Source organism: Neltuma alba, unplaced genomic scaffold (genome assembly GCF_004799145.2).
Source record: "Neltuma alba isolate B1F8T4 unplaced genomic scaffold, ASM479914v2 tig00000367_pilon, whole genome shotgun sequence".
Taxonomy (NCBI): Eukaryota; Viridiplantae; Streptophyta; class Magnoliopsida; order Fabales; family Fabaceae; genus Neltuma; species Neltuma alba.
This window is the reverse complement of record NW_021632022.1, coordinates 34133-47115: the sequence shown is the minus strand read 5'-3', so window position 1 is coordinate 47115 and position 12983 is coordinate 34133. Positions and strand designations below refer to the sequence as shown.

General features: G+C 38.6%; 3 protein-coding genes across 3 annotated transcripts; 1 reads left to right on the top strand and 2 right to left on the bottom strand.

Annotated features, from left to right (window-relative positions):
* Positions 1-92: 92 nt before the first annotated feature.
* LOC114726616 (chaperone protein dnaJ GFA2, mitochondrial-like) lies at positions 93-4531 on the bottom strand. Its single transcript, XM_028913298.1, has 11 exons — positions 4252-4531; positions 4050-4140; positions 3727-3813; positions 2958-3040; positions 2349-2432; positions 2205-2243; positions 1233-1322; positions 697-747; positions 521-608; positions 302-366; positions 93-205 (listed from the first exon to the last, which is right to left on the bottom strand). The coding sequence occupies exons 1-11, from the start codon at positions 4336-4338 to the stop codon at positions 125-127; spliced, it is 846 nt and encodes a 281-aa protein (XP_028769131.1). The 5' UTR covers positions 4339-4531; the 3' UTR covers positions 93-124.
* A 2530-nt stretch (positions 4532-7061) lies between these two features.
* On the top strand, positions 7062-10621 carry LOC114726697 (FT-interacting protein 1-like). Its single transcript, XM_028913410.1, has one exon. It carries the CDS (start codon positions 7105-7107, stop codon positions 10258-10260), a length of 3156 nt encoding a protein of 1051 aa, XP_028769243.1. The 5' UTR covers positions 7062-7104; the 3' UTR covers positions 10261-10621.
* LOC114726782 (60S ribosomal protein L6) lies at positions 10576-12690 on the bottom strand. Its single transcript, XM_028913519.1, has 4 exons — positions 12365-12690; positions 11644-11750; positions 11050-11231; positions 10576-10924 (listed from the first exon to the last, which is right to left on the bottom strand). Exons 1-4 carry the CDS (start codon positions 12619-12621, stop codon positions 10769-10771), a joined length of 702 nt encoding a protein of 233 aa, XP_028769352.1. The 5' UTR covers positions 12622-12690; the 3' UTR covers positions 10576-10768.
* Between the last annotated feature and the right edge of the window lie 293 nt (positions 12691-12983).

Below are 12983 nucleotides of genomic sequence, written 5' to 3'. Positions count from 1 at the left end.
TCATTGCCAAAAAGGGTACCCAAATTCCTCATAGGAAAGAATCCTTTTATATATCAAGAACAATAAAATCATAAACAAGAGATAGATGGATTATATCCACACCAAAAAAAATTGAGAATGTGCATCATACCGATACAATTTTTCCAGTTCCCTTGCATGTGGTGCAGGTACTCTCCATCCTGAATATTCCAGCTTGTACATAATTCTGAAATATATCACAGAATATCAATTTGACAACTAAAACTAAAGCCTGCCACAAATTTAAAAAAAAAAAAAAGCTTCACATCAAGAAATTACTCACCACCCCAGACCCTTTACAGCGTTTGCAAGTTTCAGGTCTTGTTCCAGGAGGAACACCACTACCACCTGCAATAGCTCAGCAGAATAAATAATGAGGCTGAAAATTTCACCTCTAACTGCATTGCCTCTACTAACAAAACTGAACAACAAAGAAAAAGTTGACAAATAATAGGATCAGCGGACCAGAAATGTATAACAATAGTTAAAATGATGGGCATACCACAAGCATTACAAAGCACATCAGTTTGAAATGACACAGTTTTGGTGCATCCTTGAACAGCTTCCATAAATGATAGTTCAACAAAGGTCTGTACAAAATATAATACCGTGAAATGCTTTATATTAAACAACTTAATAGCACACCTAAGGTCGTCCAAGTGTTAAGAAAGACAGAACCTTGACATCCTCTCCACCAACACCTTGATGAAAAAAGTTCTTGACAAAATCCTGCTCATAATTGAGGGCAATGCCAAATCATAAAAGATCAACGCATTAGAATTCTAGAGATACTTCTATAACTTACAGAGCATATGATTCCTAGAAACTACAGCAGCAAGAGTGAGGACAGAAGAACGAGTAACTAAGCTGATCCAAAATGCCATGGTGCCCAACATTAAATCTTGGATACATTTACAAAGCAATTACACCATGTAACTAAACATGAGTAAAATCAAATGTAGAAGAGGACCACCGAAGTTCATTTAGATTCAAGTCTGAACTAATAATCCCGGTGGTTGTATATTTACTCAAGGTCTCCTACTTGGGTATTTGGAAAGCATATAAAAAAGATTCAAAAATAAAATTTAAGAATCACCACATATCGGTTTTATTATACATCTATATTTTCTAAAACAATACATATTGACTTACATAACAAAAAATGAAAGTTACAGGCGGACAAGAGTAAGAGATGGAATGAGGCAAGTCATTACATGATCACGGAATATCTGCTCAAATGGATTAAAGCCAGCATCTCCTCCAAAACCATTGCTTTGTTGATTTACGTAGGCATCATGGCCAACCTGCAGATTCACGTTCAATAGATACGATAGAATTGACTCAACAAATTAGCAAAGCAATTCACATTAACAGCCAAGAAATAATAACACGAGTTATACACACAAGCACATCATACACATCTATGATCTACAAGCTCACTAACATCAAGAAAACGAGTTCTAAAAAATTATCGTGTCTAGTATATCATCCACCTTCCAAATCTGCCCTCTATGAGGTTTCTTCACTCCTCTAAAAAGAAGGGGAAAAGGCATGTCAAATAATTCTGGGTTGAACAACAAAAAGCGTAGAAGGAAAAATTTCTGGGCAGTGATATCTTAGCAACCAGAAATACACTAATTTTTAGTAATCATATGCAGCGCCTCCCCCCACCCCCCTTTTTCAAGCGCGCACACACAAAAAGGGGGGGGGGGGCAAAAAAATAAGTCTTCTAGTTTAACAAAAAGCATTAGCAAAATGCAATACATGAAACTGATCACATTTCAAATTCTGAATAATAGGAGGAGGAGGAGTCATCATCATCATCATCATCATAATAATAATAATATCATCTTCACTTCATTGGCAAACATGAGGGAGTAAAGATGTCCTCATTTTATCGTCATGCAAGAAAATGTTCCCTATTCTCTCAGGCCCTTTCAATTCCTTGACCTCTTTCAACAAATACCATCTTTATAGAATAGAAGTCTATCGTGAGGGTTATTACACTTAATACAGCCATTTGCGGTCACCTCCTTTTTAATAAACTATAACTCGCTATCATTCTCCCATTTGATAACTTTTCAAGCACAATTCTACAATTTACCCTAATGTTTCAGAATAGCATATAGCAACAGCAATAAAATGATAGATAAGGGAACCAAGAAATTTCCGGGGAGGCATGAGACCTGATCATATTGTTGCCGCTTTTCCTCATCCTTCAATACCTACATCAGAGGAGTTGGCCAAAGAAAAAAAAAAAAAAAATAACAAGTAATAGATTATATAAGCTACCAGAGTTCAGGGTGATAACAAGAACAACAGAATTATACCTCATATGCCATCGAAACTTCTTGAAACTTCTTTTCAGCCTCAGGATCATCTTTGTTTGTGTCTGGATGGAGCTTCTTTGCAAGCTACAAAATGTAGACAATAACTGAGATAGCAGGCAAAGTAAAATAAAAATAAAAATAAAAATTCAGGCAGCTATTGATATCATAGCCAAGATTGCCAGAAGAATTCATGTGAAAAGAGAAAGAAGGGCAGGGGGGCATAATATATTTCATAACAGCAAAGCAAAATACACTTCAATAGTGTAGACATCAATACATTTTTGAGCGGAAGTATTCTGCCACAGATTTACTCATGCAGTAGACAGTATAAAAATCGAACACATGAATAAATAAAAAAACAGATACAGGATTCCAAATCAAACCGTGGGTAAAATTAACAAGACAAAAATAAACTGCACGTCATGCCACTAAACCGAATACAAGTCGGTTATTTGCAAATGGACGCATTTCTCTTGTAAAAGAAAACTTTTTAATGGTCCGCTAGTACTGTGAGGATGCAGAGATGGAAAATGAAAACGTCATACCCTGTGTCCAGGATATGGACAAGGCATTGTACGATTGACCAGGAAACAGCTGGGAAAAACTTACCCCATAGTATGCTTTCTTTATTTCAGATGCGCTTGCATTCTTACTCACACCAAGAACATCATAATAATCTCTCGCCAATGAAGCTGCGAAGGAGTTTTGGGCAGAATAAGTCATTTACGCACCAGGGCCAGTGAATACGCATAGAAAGGGTCACTCATAAAAATGGGAAAAATTGAATGACAAGTTGAACATGGAATAAGTAAAATCTCATCCTGTTTCATCGGAGACATAACGAGAAAAGGATCAGCTAAGCAGAGGATGACAGTATTATCCCCAGTCCAAACCACAAAGATAAACAGGGAGACAAAATGCAAGATATAAAGAGCAGAGCCTTTATTCAAACGCTTTCCTTAGAAATGTAGGGCAAAAAGAAGAGAAGCAGAGGATAACAGTATTATCACCAGTCCTAACCACAAAGATAAACAGGGAGACAAAATGCAAGACATAAAGAGCAGAGCCTTTATTCAAATGCTTTTCTCAGAAATATAGGACAGAGAGAGGAAAAAAGAAGAGAGGGAATAAAGGGATGGAGAACAGGGAACAAGAGATAGAGGAAAGGAACTCAATTCATCATCCAAGCGTTCAAGCCCAATTACAACAAACCGCAGCCACCCATCGATAGACAAGGGTCATTAACAACACTAACGGCTAACGAATTCCAATCCCAGCCACCCTCGACGAACTCTTGTGGCACTTACTACTGCGTAAGAATGTGGTTCCAGAAAAAACAGAAACGAAGTTTGCACAGGTGCAAAGAGATGATTCATACCCGTGCCATGAATGGATCTAGTTGTGCCCCAATATGTATTCACTGCTCCCAATAGCAACCGATTCTGCATAGTAAAAGCATCTCCAACTGAAAATATGTAGGGTGCAACAGAGTCAGCACTCAATAATAATGCAAATCAATTTCCCAAGGAAAACTGTCGCACCATGCAACGAATTCTCATTTGTCTAAGAAGTATAATTAAAACAAAACACCACAATTCAAAAACAGAAATTTTTTTTTGGGGGAGGGGGTGGTTCAACGCTTTCCTTATCATTGAGGAAGCTATACAATGAGTTTGCAAAAGATGTGATTTTAGCAAATACCGTTTGAAGCGTAACTTCCAGTAATTCTAGACGGCTTGCAAATCCCTGAATGCAATGTCTTGTAGCCTCTTTGGGACACAGCCTCGTGTATCTGCAATTCGCACCAAAAGAAGAACTCCCACATTACCAGATCACGATCACTAAAAAAGTCTGTAACAAGCCCTAAAACAATAAAAAGAGGTCAAAAGAGGAGGCCGCGTACGTCGTTCGCAGCGTCACGAAGGTAGTTTGACGCAAGAGATCGACGAGCAGCCCATCGAATCAGTCTGACGCCATTGGAGCGAACCATATTGGAGCCTAAGGACGTGTTAATCAATGATCAAAGGTGGAGTTTTGGAAAGATGATGGATATGGGTGGTGGCAATTGAGAGAGAGTTAAACCCCGGAAAAACCCTAATCAGAAGTATTGAACTGGAAGGTTCTAGTAGGGACTGAAGGGAGGGCCGGGGACAGGGGAAGAGAGAGAAAGAAAGGCTGAATTCTTTATTTGTATGAGAGAGAGAGTATTGATGGCCCAATCTTGCGGGAGAGACGATTCACAACGGCGCGAAGTACAGTTAGCATGTGTGGTGAGCATTTTTCTCTGCGACTCGGCTGGGGGTTTCCCCTGGGTCTGGGGCTTTCTCAAACCGGTGATGGGTTTCGGGTCGAAAAAACCGGTTGTGCCCTTTCCCAAACCAGGGGCACTCAACATATTTTGGATTTTTAATATAAAAACTATTTAATTATTTTTGAAATAAATTTCTTAATTCTAACAAATAAAACCTGATTTCTGCAGAATATCCCCATATAACAGTTAGATAAATCAGTTTAAAAAAATAATAAATATAAAAGATAAAATAAATTAAAATTTTAGTTTTATTAAAACCAATTACTTTTTGTCAGAATTTTGGGCTGTTAATGTAATAATGTTATTCCGGCAAGAAAAATCTAATTAAGTTATGATATCATATGATTTGTTTAAAAAAATTAAAAAAATGAGTGAGTAGAAATTTTTAAATCAAAATTCCTGTAATATATATAAATTTTAATCATTAAATAAAAATGTCAACATATATCAAGCAAAATTTATTTGATATTTGAAAAATTATAGCATAAATACTAAGGGTGTTCACGGACGGGATGAGACTAGGACAGGCCCGTCCCGATGAACAGGTACAGGACAGGGCTTTTGTCCTATGTCTTGTCTCGTTCAATGCCGGTCTCGTCAGGACTGGGACAGAACAGGGACGAGACTGGGACTTCCCGCTTCCCTTTTTAAAAAAAACTATAATTTTTTATCTAAAATTTTTTTTATATTATAGTGCTTATTTTTATTGGGTTTCTAAAGATAAAAACATTATAAGAAAATATTATGTAAAAAACTCAATTATATAATATAAAAACAATACTATAAAAAAAAACGGTAACAGAAACACTATATGATGACTTTATAAATTATTTTATTGAGAAAAAATATTTTATTGAGATAATATTACAACTTAAGAGCTAAAAATCACTATAAAAATAATAATAATAATTATTATTAATAAGTAAATTAAATAATCTAATAATTATTATTAATAAATAATTTTTAAAAGAAAAAAATTTCGGGACGGGACGGGACAATCCCGTCCTGCATCCCATCCCATTCCATCCCGTCCCGAACTCACCAGTACCAGGACAGGATGATTGGGACAAGACAAATTAAACACCCCTAATAAATACTAGAACAAAACTGCCCTTTACTATTATTGTTGTCATTAATTGTCGATTAAGTGTGCTCGTGTTCATTGTTTTGTATTCAATAAGATCTCTATTCTTGCGTCACACAAACTCATATAATTTGGTCTCAATTTCACCTATTGCTTTTCTATCTTTTCTTTAATGTTTTGGTCCTAAAAATTAATCAATTCTCTCTCTTTCTTAAAAAAAATCTAAGTATCATAATATTTATATAAAATTGGAAAAATTGGAGTAAAGAACCTGGTCAACAAATAATGGGAGGGAAAGATCTAAAAGAGTGTTTGGATGGAAACTAAACTATAATTTTAAAAGTGATTTTATGATATACAAAATAAATATGTGGAGGAGTTTATTTCAATTTGTAAAAAAATAATTTTAAAAAACACTTATCATGACATCCAAACACCTCTTAAATTACAGAATATGAAAGAAAAAGTGCGGAATCAGCAGAAAAAAATGCACATTGTGAAAGAAAAATTGTAAATTCTAAATCTGGTCCTTTTTCCTAATTAATTTGTTAATTAGTCAGGTCATTTCCCCCAAATTTACAAAATATGGACTTCACAGTAAGCTACAAACAATCAAGTTATGAATAGTGCAACCCATCTAAAACTTCGCACAATGCACAAAAGAAGCATTAAGTTTAAAAATACTAAAGAAAATAAAATTTTTATATACCAAACACTTTTTAGGGTATTATAAGTCACAAGCTCTTGCGATTTAAAATATTGACAAACCAAACGTCCCAGGAAGGAATAAAGCACAGGGAAAGCAGCGTTGGCTAAGTTCCCAAAAACTCTGAAGCTGCCTGCCTTCGCTTCCTTTCTTGCAGCTTCTACTGTGCCTTTCAACCTCTGTTTCCCTCACTTTTCTTCACTTTTGCATTGCTCAACATAGAAGAAAGAACTGATCCCCATGCACATATATACAAATAAAAAACCATACTTTTTTTTTCCTTTCCCCCTTCGATTCAGCTAATCCCGTTTGGGTCTTGAGGCAACTCCTACGTTGTAAACAGAGAGCTAGAACAGCTCGTTCATATCCTATTTTAAAAATCCGAAGGCATTTCGTACCAAAAGAATGGGTCAGCTTTACGTTAGACCAATGTGAAGCTTTCCTCAAGCAGCTTCTCCATCAAATTATTCTTTGCTTAACCAAAGTGGCAGTATCAGTGTGTGAAAACTGAGAACTGAACTGTTCTTTCTGCCATCTTTTGCCTTCTTATGCTGAACATACTTTCTTGTTTCAAATAATATTTCGGTTCAGGTTCACTTGTGAAAGGTCATTTAGCTTTAGCTTCTTGTGACAGTGAGGGTAACAAGACAAGGAAATGAAGCTGGTGGTGGAGGTCATTGATGCTCACGATCTTATGCCTAAGGATGGAGAAGGATCAGCGAGTCCATTTGTGGAGGTAGAGTTTGAAAATCAGTTGAGCAGAACCAGAGCTGTTCCAAAGAATCTCAACCCCACTTGGAATCACAAGTTGATTTTTCATTTAGATCAAACCAAACCTTACAATCGCCAAACTATCGAAGTGTCGGTCTACAACGAGAGGAGGCCCATAAGTGGGAGGAACTTCCTTGGAAGGGTGAGAATTCCTTGCTCCAATATTGTGAAGGAAGGTGAGGAAGTCTATCAAGTTTTCCCGTTAGAAAAGAAATGGATTTTCTCACCTGTGAAGGGTGAGATTGGCCTGAAACTATACTTTGCATCAGAATCCAAACACAAGAAAGCTCTTTCTCCATCATTTACCGCACAAGTAGAAGAAATCTCATCTTCTCTACCACAGGTACAAGATTCCACTGCTGCTACTACATCTACTGATAATTTTCTGGAAAATAGAGGCTTCACTGAGAAAGAAATAGCAGAAGGTCCTGACATGGATGCTCCAGAAGTTGCCAAAGAGGGAGTAAACTTTGATTGTGCTGTAAATTCCTCAGTTGAAGCAGAGGCTAAGTCCAGCGGGATTGACGAAACGGTTGATGTGCCAAAGGAGGAAAGCAGAGAACCTGTGGAAGAGACAGCTCAACAGCTACACAAACACCAAGCTATGCAGCAGCCAGTTATTTCCATAAAGAAACGGCCGAGAGTTACTTCATTAACAAATGTTCACCCAGTGAGTTCTCAAGTCCATTCTCGTCAAAATGATGAGGACTTCAAAGTGAAGGACACCAATCCACAGCTCGGAAAGAGGTGGTCGTACGGTGGAATAGCAAGAGGGTGGACGCGTGGTGGTGCAAAGGGTGAGAAGTTCACAAGCACGTATGATCTAGTTGAGCAGATGTCCTATTTGTATGTTCGAGTTGTGAAAGCAAAAGAAATTACTCCTAGCTTCATGACGGGAAGCCGTGATGCTTACGTTGAAGTGAAGCTTGGAAATTACAGAGGAAGAACAAAGTGCGTTGAGAAGAAGTTGAACCCAGAGTGGGACCAAGTCTTCGCTTTCTCGAAAGAGCGGATTCAGTCCTCTGTGCTGGAAGTTTTCGTGAAGGATAAGGAAATGGTGAGGAAAGATGATTATCTTGGGAGGGTGGTTTTCGACCTTAACGAGGTACCAACCAGAGTCCCACCAGAGAGCCCATTGGCTCCTCAATGGTACAGACTTGAGGATTGGAGAGGAGAAGGGAAAATCATGGGTGACATTATGCTTGCAGTGTGGATGGGAACTCAAGCTGATGAAGCTTTTTCAGATGCCTGGCATTCAGATGCAGCCACAGTTTATGGAGAAGGTATATTCAATGTCAGGCCAAAGGTTTATGTCTCACCAAAACTGTGGTATCTTAGGGTCAACATCATCGAAGCTCAAGATGTGATTCCCAGCGACAGAAACCGCCTGCCAGAGGTTTTCGTGAAAGCCCAAGTTGGAAACCAAGTACTTAGGACCAAGATATGTTCACATCCGACAACCACTCCACTTTGGAATGAAGATTTGATTTTTGTTGTTGCGGAACCTTTTGAGGAGCACCTAGTGATTACTGTGGAGGATCATGTCCGCCCTGAGGTTCTAGGGGAGATAAACTTGCCATTGTTGCATTTTGACAAACGGCTAGACCACAGGCCGGTTCATTCTCGCTGGTTTCCTCTTGAGAAACATGGTTTTAGACTGATGGAAGGCGATAGAAGGAATGAGCTCAAGTTTGCAAGTAGAATTCACATGAGAGTTTGTCTTGAAGGCGGATATCATGTGCTAGATGAATCAGCTTTTTACACAAGCGATCAAAGACCAACATCAAGACAGCTATGGAAGCCTCCCATTGGGATTCTTGAAGTGGGTGTATTAGGAGCACAAAGCCTTCTTCCAATGAAGATGAAGGATGGACATGGCAGCACTGATGCTTATTGTGTCGCTAAGTACGGCCAGAAATGGGTCCGCACGAGGACAATTCTCAATACTTTCAATCCTAGATGGAATGAGCAATACACATGGGAGGTTTATGATCCTTGCACTGTGATAACACTGGGAGTTTTTGATAATTGCCACTTGAAAGATGGAAATTCAACCCCTGACTCACAAATCGGGAAGGTAAGAGTTCGGCTTTCAATGCTAGAAGGTAATAGGACCCACATCCATTCTTACCCACTTCTTGTCTTGCATCCACTTGGGGTTAAGAAGATGGGTGAGCTTGAACTTGCAATCAGGTTCACTACTTTCTCACTTGTCAATATGATTCAAATTTATGGCCATCCTTTGCTACCCAAGATGCATTATTTACACCCATTTACAGTGAACCAGTTAGAGAATTTAAGATACCAAGCCATGAATATAGTAGCTATGAGGCTTGGCCGAGCTGAACCCCCTTTGAGAAAGGAAGTGGTGGAGTATATGTTGGATGTGGATTCTCATTTGTGGAGCATAAGAAGAAGCAAAGCAAACTTCTTTCGAATCATGTCACTCTTATCCAGATTGATCTCAATCCAAAGATGGTTCAACGATGTTTGCCAGTGGAAGAACCCTATCACATCCATTCTGGTTCATGTTCTGTTTCTGATACTAATCTTCCACCCAGACTTGATACTTCCAACCATGTTTTTATATATATTCTTCGTTGGAATATTGAACTATAGGTCCCGTCCCAGACACCCTTCTCATATGGATCCTCAGCTATCTAGTGCAGATACTGTACAGCCAGATGAACTTGATGAGGAGTTTGATACATTCCCAACTTCAAGATCCAATGATGTGGTGAGGATGAGGTATGACAGGCTTCGAAGTATTGCAGGGAGAATTCAGACTCTGGTTGGGGACATAGCTGCACAAGGTGAGAGGATTCAGTCTTTGTGGAGCTGGAGAGACCCCAGAGCAACCACCATCTTCATCTTCTTCAGCCTTTCTGTGGCCATAGTTCTCTATGCAACACCGTTTAGATTGGTGGCTATGGCCACCGGTGTGTATTGCTTGCGCCACCCGAGGTTTAGGAGCAAGCTACCTTCTGTTCCCAGCAATTTCTTCAAGAGGCTGCCTTCGAAGACAGATAGTTTGCTGTAATGTTTATAATTCTGTCTGTAATTTGAACATAATATGTTGAGTTCCGCGTCCCTGTGAGCTAAATCGATATAATTACCCTCCAAAGTACATATTTACAGAAAGTGAGATACATAGATTTTAAGACGCCACGTGATAACTTAGCACGAACGAAATTATCTATTGTAATTTGTTTCGTCACATTACAAACCCTGAAATGGGTATCTATGTTTCGACGGATCCGTAAGCTCATAACACACGTTTCGTTTGTGATGTCACCTTTTAAAGGTGCCCAGCCAAATGAAAACAACCATTCGGCAAACTCACCAAGACTGGAAATATATAACAAATTTGTAGATTTAGTTAAGAGTTCACAAAAGCAAAATTGAAAGGAGGGAAAATCCTGGACCAGCAGGTAACCTAAAATGACAATCATATCCTTTTGAAGTCTATAGCCAAGAAAGAAAGAGTACAACTACAAGAGCAAACTTCAAGATCAAATAGGAAAATCAAAGCTAAGACTCGTATTCTCTTAGAAGACTAGCTCATGAGGCTTCATGCCAGCCTTGAGAGAAAACCTTGCCCCCAAATAAGCCTTCAAGTCTGGGACGCTCTCAATGGCTTTCAATAAGGCAGAATCCACGGTTTTCTGGTCATCCTTTTTCTCTTGGGGGATGACATTTTTCTCCTGCATTTGGAAAGAATAAAAGAAAACACAATGAAAAACGAATAAAGTGGAATGAAGTAGTAAGCTAGATCAGAAGACCAACTTAAAAAAACAATAACAAAGAATAATAAATTTAATGAACCAACCTCTTTTTCCGCCTCAAAAAACTCTCCTTCTCCCTTCTTCTTCTTCTTCTCAGCCTTCTTGGCAAAGTACTTGTCATCAAATTTCTCGACATTAACTCCAGAAATATCAACCTTTGTGGAGGTGCCGATCACATATGATTGGCTAACACGTCTCAAAGGAACTCCATTAATCTTAAATGGGCCTGAAGCAGGAAGGGCAAAAGATTAAAAACAGGCCATAGCCAGGCATAAGAATATAACTAAGAGTACCCAACCCAGAGAGTGCGAAATAGCAAGGATTGGCACAAAGAAACTACCATTAACAAAACCATAGAGAAGCTCAATTGAATTCAACACACTCATAATACACACCAATATAAATATCATTGTTTGTACACAATGGTCACTAATATAAAAGAGGCAGTGACTGAGAATGATTAGTAATACAAGATAACACAGAGAGAGAGAACATTTGAAAAACTCAAAAGAAATTTCACAAGAATAGTGTAAAAATATAAACCAAGCTCACGAAAGGATCATAGAAAATGAAGCAATGGCTACTACAGAAGCTTATCATTCAACGACTCTTCTCACAGATGGCATCAGATCATTTACCAGTAACAAGGAGCAACCCAGAAGGAAGCTGCTTCAGAAAAACGACCCTCTTTCCCTTGAATCTCCCAGCAAGAAGAATAAGCACAGTACCGGGAGTAATGCTAGCCCTACAGAGTAAAAGCAAAAGCAGACAAATATTATCATTATCATGATCAGCAAACCTATATGCCGAAAAAGCCCATACAATGCAAAAACTTGAACTTGTTAATTAAGAGATTGAAGCATATAAAATTGTTTTTGATACTGGAAAAGAAGTGACAGATAAGAGGACATGTCATCATTTATCAGCCACAGCTCACTACACGCCTCGTTCAAAGCCCGCTATACTCCATATGCCAACATACGAAAACTCTCACATTCAATATTACTCACCTGCCATTACATTTCCTAAGCTCTAAATAAACAACAACAATCACAATAACAACCATAGAAAACAAATCCACATAGAATATGAAAGGAGGAAAAAGGGGCCGAATTTTAGCCTTCATCTCAATATTAATCATCCACAACTGACATGGATAATCCTAATCCACAGCCTATATATCCCAAATCAAGAGAAAAACACCACTTAGAAACCCACATTTCTCACATTAATATTTTTTTTGACAAAAGCAATAACACAAAGGATATCAAATCAAACCAAAATATCGAAACCACCGCCACAATCAAACACAGACAAATCAATGATCCTAAGAGATAATACAAGGGGTGCGAAAAGCACCTGAGTTTAGTAGGCTTCGGCTTGTGCTTGTTGACCAAGGGCTTCTTGACATCTTCGGCAGGGTAAAACTTGGGAGGTTTCTCCACAGGAGCTTCAGGCTTGGGCTTGGGATCGTGACGAGGGAAAACGCCACCATTTTTGGCCTTGATAGCCCAGAGGCCTCTCTTATGGTACATCTTCGACCTCGAGTACTTACCAATCCCTCTAATCAATTCGGGATTTCGGCTCACCTTTGGTGTTCTCTGCTTGGGAGCCATTGCAACTGCTTCAGCCGCTTCCTTCTTCTTCCACCTGCAATAACCTTCAGCACTGCGGGAATGGGAGTCGCTTTAGTTGTCGTGTCAAGGATATATATCGCCTTTGCATCGCTAGGGTTTTGTGCGAGCGGACTCGACCGGGTTGGGCTTTTTGAAACACAACCACATACATTTTTAGATCCGGCCCAATTTTTCCCGGGTCATATGTTACTCCTAAACTGTTCATCACTCTGAGCCCAGCCCAATTGTTCTTGGTCCCTTGACTGTTGATAATATGTTAATGAATTTTGGATGAAACGACCAATATTTTATATATATATATATATATATATTACATTTTAGATTAGATTTTGTAAATAATT